Genomic DNA, 11253 nt, shown 5'->3' on the forward strand with positions numbered 1-11253 from the left:
GAGAAAACGCCTATTTTTTTGTAGGCTTGCTTTAATACGTGGCGCTGGGTGGCTGGTGTTGCGCTCAATCCGACCAGATGTTCGTCTCGCTTTCACGGGCTTTTTTTTTTTTTTCTCCCAGTCCGCGACGCAGGGGCTCAGTCAGAAGCGACTTAATCCAGACTGACAGAGAGCTTTCTGCCGTTATAGGCGGTGTAGTCCCCGCTTTGCCCCCGGACCGCTGTCTGCCACCGACCCGGCTCCATTTCTTGACCAGCAGCAGCGCTGTGCCCGGAATGGTAATTCGTGCGCTCCGAGCCGCACAGAGACCATTTGTGTGCAGCAGGCAGATGCAGCAGCAGTAGAAGCTCGCAGCCTATCTCGCAGGCAGGCATCATAATTTATTCATGTAGACTGAACTACTGCTGCACGAAAAGAAAAAAAGAAAAAAGAAAAAGAAAGATAGAAAGAAAGAAACGCAGCGGACCTGGAATCTGTGAGCGTTTATAAAAAGAAAGCTGGGTTGTCGATCAGATTCACACGTACATGAGATGAAACATGAGTCGAGCTGTATTGAAAATCCATCAGTTTCTTTTGCATGAAATCTTTGCCTGTGTTTTTCCTTTCTTTCTTTCTTTCTTTCTTTCTTTCTTTCTTTCTTTCTTTCTTTCTTTCTTTCTTTCTTTCTTTCTTTCTTTCTTTCTTTCTTTCCTTTTATTCATGGACAAACCCCAAAATAGCAGCCTGTAAAGCTGAACACTCCCTTATGTATTCAATAGATTTTTTTGGGCAAGAAAGTGTTGAGTTGGCTAAAACACAGAGGCCTGGCTCCCCGAGGGTCTACTTGGCACGGAATCCATCATTATCTGATGCACCCACTCCGTAGCCTTTTGTGCAAGTTGGCAAAGTATGGGCCTTAAGTGCATAAGTTGACAGTAAGGTAGCTGTCTTGAAGTGTTCCCCCCTCCGTTCTTCAGTTTTTGACAGGAAAAATATCCACCTTTGATCATCAACAAACATTTCTTTCCATTTGCCTTTGCAAATTGCTCAGACTGAGTTGAGGTGGATCGCTAAAGTGTGTCATTTTCAGTTCTTAGCTCCAATTCTCAATGTGGACTTTGAGTAGGACATCCTATTTCTTGAATATGCTTAGATCTAAACAACTAGTTAAATGACAGTGTGGGTTTTCTTCCAGAAAGCTTCATTCATCTTCTCCATGTCTCTAAAAGTTGCTGCTTCCAACAATGGCTTTCTTCTTGACTCCTTCTAATAAAGACCAGACATTTGGAGTTGCATGGCTAATAATCTCCCAGCATAATTTATATTGATGAAGGAACAAAAATCTTCCATTTTAACAATGCAAAGCTGCAGCTCAAAAGTAAAAATGTGGGAAAAAAATTGCAATGTAACAGCATAAATATCGCCAGGCAATAATTTGCTGGGTCAAATGTTCCAAGTGTTATGAGCCCACACCTTGTCAGTGTCATTTTCTGCTTGCTGATGAAGAGTGTCACAGCCATAGATGTCCACACCTGACACGGGTGACAGTCCCCAAGGTGCCAAAAGTCACACAGAGTGCTGGATGCACAATGAGAAAGAGAGAGAGAGAGGGAGAGAGACAGACAGGAAAGTGTCACAAAATCATCATCACAATGTTTACCTTTCTACATAATTCACCAATATTGTCCTAGCCTAGTTGAAATGTTAACAGCTAATCAAACATGACTTTTAATGTCTTTCTTGTATAGTTGTAATATGTACAGGGCCGGATTTAGAAGGATGTGGGTCCCTGGGCCGGAGCCAGTGTTGGTGCCCTATCCTTAGTTAGATTGATGCAGGTTTGATACATCCCCTGGTTAACAGCTTCATGCTGTTACATAAAAATTAAGCTACACACAGGTTGTGATTAGGCAAATTTAGAAGGAAATGGATTTAATTTAGGGGTATCAGATTAAAAGAAGCCAATTAGTAAAATATTTGTCGATTTTAAAAACCATGTGTCATTTTCTTTTAATAAAACTCCAACACAACACATTAAAGTCAGTCTGACGAAAATGTGACAAACCTTTAATAGGGCTAAATATTTTTACAAGAGTGTTTTCAGAGAACAACGATTGAGTCGCCACTAATGGGGCTTTCTGTGAAACAGCCATTTGTTGACATCATCCTGAAAATTACCCCAAGGATCGCCAGGAATCAATTAACTAATCCAGTTCCTTGACATACACTCAAGATCAATGAGAATTACAGGTGGTTTGGGGATTTCTCCACAACCAGGCTGGCAGGAGCCCCTTTGATCAGTTGATTTGTGCTGTTTTACGTTCGCAAAATCTGATGGATAAATCTGGGGGGAAAAAGAAAAAAATGCAGTCAGTCTTTGTTGTTTCACACATTTCGTGAGATCACCCACTACTCGGTAAATTTCCAGCGGCTCATTCCTGTTTGAAGCGATTTTAAACACACGCAGACAGCCAGCAGAAAGCGCACTTGAAAGGTTCCTCTTTTTGTTTATCGGCCGCACTGACAACAGTGGCATTTTGCTGCTGGGAAGTGTTAATGTCAGGACCCGTCTCTGACCTACTGTAAGTGTCTCATCTGTGTCATCAGATGAGACACTGATGTGAAATGACACAGAGATGCTTTTGTTTATATATATTTACATATTTTTTTTTTTGCTCTTTATTGTTGGTTTTCCTCGTTCTCGTCCTCGTCGTCCTTGTTCTCGTCGTCCTTGTTCTCGTCGTCCTTGTTCTCGTCGTCCTCGCTCTCGTCGTCCTCGTTCTCGTAGCCCTCGTTCTCGTCGTGCTCTGACTCGGGCTCCGGGGTGTAGTCCGGGTCTTCCAAGTAGTACAAAAACTGCTGGTAGGTGAGGGAGTTAGTCCATTTTCCCGTGCGGCTCTTTACTTCCAAGAACAGGGCCACGGTGTCCCGCCGGGGGTCAGCGATGCTGTTGTTCCACGGGGTCTCTGTGATCCCCAACAGCACACGTACGCAAGCGGAGATGACCTGCAGTACACACAGCAGGGAAGAGACGTTTGAAAATGCAGGCTTTACACGGTTTAAATCTATTTAATAAAGCAGCCCCCCCACAGAGGGAATGGAGGGACCAGGAGGCCTCATAACCACAGGGAAAAGAAACATTTTCTCTCAGTTTAGTACATGGACTTACACAAGTGAATCCTTAGGCAATGCACAAAGTCATACTTCTTGGACTTTTCCACATTTAGTCACATCACATTGACAAACTTTGGTATGTTTAGTTGGGAATTTAATGTGACAGGCCAATGCAAATAAAATCTGCAAAGTGTGGTGTCCATAGTTTTTGTTTTTTTTTAATTAGCTTTTTCGCTAAGATGCAAAATTCTCCAAATAAAATAACACGACATGATGCATCTAACTCGATACAGACAACCACCATGGTGGAGAATAGAGTTGGCAGCTTGACGGTGAGGCAAAGGTGGATAGATAGACTGCAGAGTTTGTGGAAGGATGAATGGAGGTAAATACAGAGAAATTCAGGAGATTCGCATTCCGGTATGATTGTTAACTTGCAGCCAGAACTGCAATAAAATGGCGTAGATCAATTTGTTTGCTCGAATGGCCCAATCAAAATCAGAGGCAAGATTTGCCCACTGATGCTTCCTGTCCATTCAGACTAAAGTTGAGCTGCTATCCAAAGAAGGATGGGCAGAAATTTCAGTCGCCATATGTGCAATACCCCAAAGGTTTTCAAATATTATAGCAACATAAGTTGGATCTTAAAACGTTGACTCAGGTCGGCTTAATAAAGCTGCACGTCACACTTTTAAAACATGAATATTTTCCTTCCACTTCACAGTTTTGCACCACTTTATCCACCACATAAAATCTCAATATAAAGTTTAAGATTCTGATGTGAAAAAATGTGAAACAAATTAAGGAGATATTGATATGTATGCAAGGAGCTATACATATAAACAATGAAAGCATATGCTGGGAATTTCTTCGTGGAATTTCACTGTCTTTTCATTGTCAGCTCACACAGCCCAACAGCTTATCCTTAAAACTATTCTTAGCAGAGTTGACTGTATAGGCATTGCTGCTAAAAGAAAAAAAAAAAAAAACTCTGGTTACAGCATTAATTGGATGCCACGTATGCAAAGAAACAGAGTCGAGCAGGATGTGTGATAGTGCCAAGCTGACACTAAGACACCTGAATATGGCTACCAGTGCACTCAGAGGAGACTTGTAATTGTTTGCTGAGATTAGACTAAATGATATGGGACGCATTGATGTTTCAGCATTGACTAATAAAGTGCACTTAGGAGTGCCGTCATTAATATTATATTGAATCAACTCTGCCAGTTGAAATTCATCTGATGGGAGAGTATTATCATATAAACACGCTCTTATAATGACACAAATGTTGCATGCTTTTCTGCCTATTATCGATACCAGCATGTCTCTGAAATCCGTGATTCCAAGTTTTGGCAAGTTGTTACAGTTGACATGTATGAGCTTCTTTCCAGTGATGAAATTCTCGGTGAAACAAGCCTGCAACAGAAATAAAGTGCCAGAGTTTAGAGACTTAATAGTGTTAATCCATTAGAAAGTTAGCTGAACTTGATCAACATTTCCTTACTTTACAGTGAAGTTATTTGGTTTTAGCTAAGGTTTCACCTACTTTGTATTTTGAAAATCCTATAGACTCAACCCACTTTGCAACATCTTCAGTGTCCCACTTCAGGAACTCCATATCGCCTCTGAAAATGTTGCTATGGAAACGGTTGGATACGTGAGCGTTAAGATAGTATTTGCGGCAGCAATGGCAAATAGTAACATATTTACAAAAATATTGGATTCGTAGACTTTAAGAAATTTGATCTAGCTAATATTTCAACTAAGTAAAACTAAAATCGAAATCCTAATTCAAGCAAATCGCATAGAAATCAACAAACTTTAGCTTGTTTGGATCCACATCCAATCAGCGCCTTCTTATTTTACAGCTTTAAAAGCCGTAGAGTGATTGGTTGTTAACGATTTATGTCCCGCCCTTATGTAGAGAAAGCAGCGAATGGGCGCAAAGTATGATTTTCACAGATCAACTAATCATATGCGGCCCGCCTTTTCGCTTGTAACGCGTGTAAATGTATTGTAGATCTGTTAAATTCCAGGTCCTCTGCAAAGCATTGGAGATAAAGTTTCCTTCTCACTGTGGGTCGGTTCAAGGAAAAATAGATACCTGACTCAATACAATGGCAGCGCTTGTCCTCCGGTCACTGTTACACAACAAGGTAAAGCTCGTATTAATACAAAAGTTTGCTTTTTAATGCATGTTTAGCTTATCGAGGCTAAGAAGCTGTTTAGCTAACAAAGTCATGCTCCTTAGACCTTCACTCCTCTTATCCTAGTTTTAGATAATTAGGTTTCATGTAGCTACTACATGTGGGTAATAATTACAAACCTGTGATTTATTCAGAAGAGACTATTATTGTTTCGGTAGTTTTTTTGGCGATAAATGAAGTTTAAGCTGGTTAATGTGTACTGGTTTTCCTTCAGGCTCCTCTGCAGCTTGGTCGCTTGTGCTACTCCTCTTCCTCAGTGGTAAGCTGTGACACTGACACCCAGCTGTTGCTATAACACAGAAATAAAACCGACATTACTGCCCAGTTAACCTAAAAAAAAGAAAGAAGCATTTTTGACCCCCTTGGCACCAAAGGTTTCCATCAAGTTTGTGTGAGAACTGACATTGCTGTCTGTGGAAGAATTTTGACCCACTCTTCTTTGCAGAATTGTATTAATTCAGTCACGTTAGCAGATTCTCAAGCATGAACGACTTGTTTAACATCATTTCATTGCTTCTCAACATGACATACGTTCCAACTTTGACTAGGCCATCAGAACCTTCCTTTTCTTTCTGCTCTTTCACCAACATGTTTGGCTGTTGGTATAAATGCTTCCTGCAGTTTTACTCAACATCTAACAGGATGTTCGCCTCCTAAAACGTCCCATAATTGTCTTGTCTGTATACAGAATTCTCCCATCAGTCTCTGCCATCATCCAGATGTTTTCTTTTTAGAAAACAAGAGACGTGTCTCTGTGTTGTTTTTGGTCAGCTGTGGGCTTCTGGATCGTGGAGGTTCTCTGGAGTCACAAAGCATTAGGAATGGATTTGTAACCTTTCCTGGACAGAGAAATGTCAGTGACTTTGTCTCTCCTGTGGGCCTGAAATTATTTAGATCGGGAACCTGATGTGTTGCTTTTTAACATCTTTTCACCGACTACATGTGGTCAGACGCGACCCGTAAGTGGTTTTCTGATTACGACTGGCTTTATCTAATATAAATATTTGTTTCATGATGTGGGACATTTAAGTATGACAGATAAGCCAACAGGACAGCAACAGATGCTGGCAGATACTTTTTATTGCCCTGCACACCTTGCAACAGACCACTCCATAATAGAAAAGCAGCACTATAAATATCTGCTGCATCAAACAATCAATGCAGCAAAGATGCATCTTGAGTCAAATGCTTCATCAGATCAAATCAGTTTACATGTTCTTGTTTACTTAATTGTGTACAACTTAGCGAGACAGTTTCCCTGGGGTCTTCCAATACTATTCTGAAAAAAAAAAGAAAGAAAAACTTTGAGGAGATGAAATACAAAATATAAACAGCAATGTTCAAAGTAAGGGTAATAATATCACAGCGGTTTATCAGCTTGAGGCGCAAAGCTGTGTAGCAGTCAGACGGTTCCGCGTTTGATGCTGTTGGTACATTTTTATTTTATTTTTTTGATGGCAATAGTTCAGGGAGTTCATGGTGAGGTTGTGAGACAGAGATAAATAATACATCACAGATTTATTATCCTTACCATAATGTGCAACATTAATAAGGGATTTTACAAGGCTTGTTTGGAAAGCAGTAAGTGTTTAATATTCCAGATGTCAGCAGTTAATTTTCCTGACGCAGATGACGCGTTGCTAAAGGCCACAGAGAGGGTTTAAAATGGCTAAAGTTTAGAGAAAAGTCAAGAAGGAGTGGATTTATCTTGACCGATATCGTCATGGTAATATTTAGCAACAACATCGCTTTCACAAGATTATTTTTGATGTCCCGAACTTCTAATTGGAGGCGTCTTAGTTGTTTTTCGAGCTGCGGCCATGTTGGCTCCGTTCAATCAAAGTTCTTCGTCTTCAGACCTTTTTGCAGTGAAATGACGCGGCGGCGTCAGCTGCTGAGAAAACCTTACGAAGCGATCGAAATGGAGTTCACTTGTTTCATGTAAGTGATTGCTTTGTGCTTGCTGATTGTTTTTCCTTTGTGTCGTTTTATGAAACAATCTTAGGTGATTGTCTGGAAATGCGTGGAAAATTAAATGTATTGTTACCAAGTAAATGCATACGGAAGCACAAATAAATCAAAGTCAGTTTGTCTTTGATTTTTTTGTTTTGTAGGGAAAGCAAAGCTTTTTCTTCCTAATGCATGGTTAGAAACTAATAAGCTGTAAAAGAACTGTACTTTTTTTTTCTCGCCTCGGAAAAACATTCATTGAAAGCTAGTTGGCCAGCCTTTGACTTTATCAACACCTTCACATTTTATACTTGCATAATTGCTGGAAATTAGGATTTATGGAGCTGAACTGCAGCTATTGGGGGAGAAAAAACAACTTTTTTTTTCTAAACAAATTATTTATTTATTGCACTCAATCTAATTAAAAATATTGCATAAATTACGTCTTTAACATTTATTTATTCATAATTCTTCCATCCCTCCAGATGGGCTTTTATGTTTCATTGGCAAATAGAAGCACACAGCTAAAGTTGTAAGTTTAAAATAGGACAGCGACAAAGACCTGGTTTGTTCACCTCTAGCTGCTTTACACTCTTTAATAAAACACGTAGCAGGTAAATAGACACACCATTAAGCCAAATTATTGTGGTCAGCTCAATTAATGGCAGTCAGTCAGCTATGAAAGGCTTCAAGGAGACATTACACTCTCGGCTCACTTTGTAGTGATTGATGGATGTTGTCAGCAGAGTTATTAAGAATGTAATCATGCAGGAAAGGGGCGTTAATTGTACGCTGCTTTTATCTTCCAGCCGACGACCAAACTCTTCATCGATGGCAAGTTTGTTGAGTCCAGCTCGTCTGAGTGGCTGGACATCCACAACCCTGTGAGTGTTCATACAGGCCTGGAAGACACGGCAGTGGTAAAATAACAGGTTATGAAGAGGCTGATGTCAATTTAAATGTGGCAAGAAAACCTGGTGGATGAGGAAAAAGACTTGAGAATGAGGCAGAGTAACGGCTGCAGATATGCAGTCTAAGCTACGATGGAAGGGTTTGGGTTGAGGTGTGAAGTCTGGGTCTGAGTCTTGATCTGTTTTGGAATGAGCTCAAGTTTTCTGGTGTTTAAAGCTGGAACTTCTACATACATGAGTTACAAATGAATGACTATTACTTACATAAAATAAACCATCTATAATTTCCTCTCCACTTCTCAAAATGGAGCGAGCTAACAAAGGCTAGCTAACCAATAACTTTTCAGCAAAATGTAGGTGCTGGTTTTAAGTAAGCAATTCCCTGATATTGGCAAAAATGTACTAGTTTTACTTATAGCATCTGTGTGTCCTTAAAAAAATCTTAAATTCATATATCTCAAATTAAGGCCTGAAAATGTCTTAAATTAACATTGTGTCTTGACATGACTATTTAATTTGGTTCTCTGTGTCAAAGGCAAAGGTTTGAGACGCACATAGATTTCCACACTAAGTGTGACTTTGGACAGTTGAGGCTACTGGTAGCTCACTGCTAACATACTTTGCTGGCTAGCTAGCTTTGTTTTGCTTCTACAATGGGTAAGTGCAAATCCAGTTGGCTGGACGAAGGTTGTGCATTTCTGTGGAGATACAGGTCTTTGATTTGAGATGGTAAAAGCTGCAGAAACCCTGTATAATAAGACATTTCCCCCCATATTATAAGTGAGCTAATCTGCCTGTGGAGCTACTTTTCACCAGAATTAAGGACTTAAAACAAGCTCCTATGTCTGGCGTAAAAAGTTACTTGTCCGTTAGGTTTGTCCTATTTCAGATGTACTCTAGAAACTAGACCAAAAGTATTTGGTAAGGGTTTTTTTTGTTGTTTTTTTTGCAGTGATTCTCAAAATCTGAAAAGCCTCAAGGGGTTTTGTAAGACCCTACATGTGGACAAATTAGTCTCTCCAGTTGCCTTTGTGTTGTTGCTTGATTTGTTAAGCAAGAGAAAAAAGTTTGTAGCTTGTCAAGTATTAGCCTCTAGCTACGCTGTGTCTGATTACTGCCTTGGAACAGATCCATCTCATCACGTAGAAAAACACAAAAGCTGTAAATGACAGGAGAAAAAAACCCCAAACCCTAATCTATTGTTAATATTAATGGAATAATGTCCTGCATTTCATGCCAAGCAATCACTTCTTTTTCTCCCAGTCAGCTCTGAACAGCGTCTCTCCTTCCCCTCAGGCCACTAACGAAGTGGTGGGACGCGTTCCCAAAGCCACTCAGGAGGAGATGCTGGCCGCCGTGGATTCCTGCTCCAGAGCTTTCCGCTCGTGGTCCGAGACGTCCGTCCTCAGCAGGCAGCAGATCTTCCTGCGCTACCAGCAGCTCATCAAGGACAACATTGTAGGGAAAATGGCCGCCTTCTTAGACGGTCATCTCGTCTGCTGAGCTGACCTTCGCGTGTTTTCCTAATGTTTCAGAAAGAACTGGCAAAGCTAATCACCTTGGAGCAGGGCAAAACGCTTGCTGACGCAGAGGGAGACGTGTTCAGAGGACTCCGTGAGTAAAGTGTTCACTTTAGGGCTGGAACGATTAATCGGATTAATCGGCAGCTCATCTAGCAATCGATTAATCGTTAGCTGGAGTATGCAGACTCCAAAAAATCTCAATGCATTCAAAACAGTAATATATATATTTTGCATTTAAAATAAAAACACACTTGTGCATGTAAACATGTGTAGGTCAAAACCCCTCAAATGTTATAGTTTTAGCTTCTCCCGGTTCATATTTGTTAAATGGATGCTGTGGTATTGCATTTTAGGCAAAATAAAGTGTTCTTAGGGTTAGGGGCTAGGGTTTTTTTTTTTTTAAGGTTTTTTTGGCTCTAGTGGCCTTTTTTTTGAAAGTAGTTTTGACAGGAAAGAGGGTTATGAGAGAGGGGGAAGACATGCGGCAAATATCACCAGGCCGGGAACAGAACCTGCGACCACCTCAATACATGGGTTGTGCTTTTGCCCCTGCACCACCACAGCACCCATAAAAAAGAAACTTAGATAAAAAATTTAAAAAAATCAGTAGAATGTGCCATTTTTAAAAATCTGGAAGAACTTTTACTAAGAGCTGCAGGAAAAACAGCAGAAATCCACATCCCTCAGCTTAAACTGTGTCAAATATTGTCCATTTTTAAAGCTCAAAGTTTGACGATCAAGCAGTCGCAGGGTTTTTATCTCTGAAATGTAACCGCTACAGCGAACAGTACCGTTGCAGCTTTAGGATATTTCATTTGACTGCATGTGAAAAAGTCCTTCCAGGCTGTGTTTCTGTTTGGAATAAAAGAGTAATTGTTTAGCTCACCTCACTGAGTCTTTCTGGCATCAAGAAGAAACATATTGAGAAGCTGAGAGAGTCCTGCCCACTTTAAAAAATTTTTTTTAAAAAGAGCTATTTCAGTAGCTACAAGATAGAGCTGTGGAAAAAAAAAAGTATTTATTTTTTCGGTACTTGGTGGAGATCCCAGTTTTTGTGTGCTCAGATTATTCTGGCGTGCTAACTTTTCTATTATCAGCTGAAAGTCAGGCTCCATTTGGAGCGCCGCTGCCTGGAGTAGAGATTTTCTCCTGAACAGGGGGGCACTGGTGCTTGAAGTTTGTTCAAGTTTTTTATCACAGCTTATTACTTGGAAATTGAACTTTTTTTTTTCTTTCTGTAGAAGTTAAAATACAAACTTTGGATAGCAGGGTGATGCAGGAAATTAACTAGAAAGAACCACAGTGTCATTATTGTGAGCCTTCACTTCTCCCATTGACTGCTTCTCTGATTAACTACCAGAGAAAGATGCTCTGAAGGAAGCTTAAAGCTTGAGTTAGTGTTTTATAAACTAACCCCGCTCTAAATTTCTCCACGTCTTTCTCCCCAACTTGCCTGCTGCGTCTCTTGATCTTCACGATGCTGTTTGTTCACCAGTGGTCTTTTAATAAACCCCCCAAAGCCTCCACAGAACAGCTGGATGTATTATGAATTTAAATTACACACAG

General features: G+C 40.3%; 2 protein-coding genes across 3 annotated transcripts in view; one reads left to right on the forward strand and one right to left on the reverse strand.

Annotated features, from left to right (window-relative positions):
- LOC106954547 (methylmalonate-semialdehyde dehydrogenase [acylating], mitochondrial-like) overlaps window positions 1-11253 on the forward strand; it is a 29037-nt gene that overhangs the window by 384 nt on the left and 17400 nt on the right. Inside the window, exons 2-6 of the mRNA XM_015044145.1 lie at window positions 5117-5252; window positions 5518-5562; window positions 8063-8137; window positions 9461-9622; window positions 9700-9778. Of these exons, the coding sequence (XP_014899631.1) occupies window positions 5214-5252; window positions 5518-5562; window positions 8063-8137; window positions 9461-9622; window positions 9700-9778 (400 nt within the window). The 5' untranslated portion in view covers window positions 5117-5213. The remainder of the gene's footprint in view (window positions 1-5116; window positions 5253-5517; window positions 5563-8062; window positions 8138-9460; window positions 9623-9699; window positions 9779-11253) is intronic.
- LOC106954552 (sterile alpha motif domain-containing protein 15-like) lies at window positions 22-5110 on the reverse strand. 2 transcript variants are annotated; one of them, XM_015044151.1, is made up of 4 exons: window positions 4917-5110; window positions 4643-4733; window positions 4414-4512; window positions 22-2985 (listed from the first exon to the last, which is right to left on the reverse strand). In XM_015044151.1, exons 2-4 carry the CDS (start codon window positions 4712-4714, stop codon window positions 2659-2661), a joined length of 498 nt encoding a protein of 165 aa, XP_014899637.1. In that variant the 5' UTR covers window positions 4715-4733; window positions 4917-5110; the 3' UTR covers window positions 22-2658. The 2 variants fall into 2 exon arrangements, with proteins under 2 accessions (XP_014899637.1, XP_014899636.1); XM_015044150.1 differs by having other exon boundaries at window positions 692-1557; window positions 2640-2985; window positions 4643-5110.

Source organism: Poecilia latipinna, unplaced genomic scaffold (genome assembly GCF_001443285.1).
Source record: "Poecilia latipinna isolate Pla-1442-1.1 unplaced genomic scaffold, P_latipinna-1.0 Scaffold663, whole genome shotgun sequence".
Lineage (NCBI taxonomy): Eukaryota > Metazoa > Chordata > Actinopteri > Cyprinodontiformes > Poeciliidae > Poecilia > Poecilia latipinna.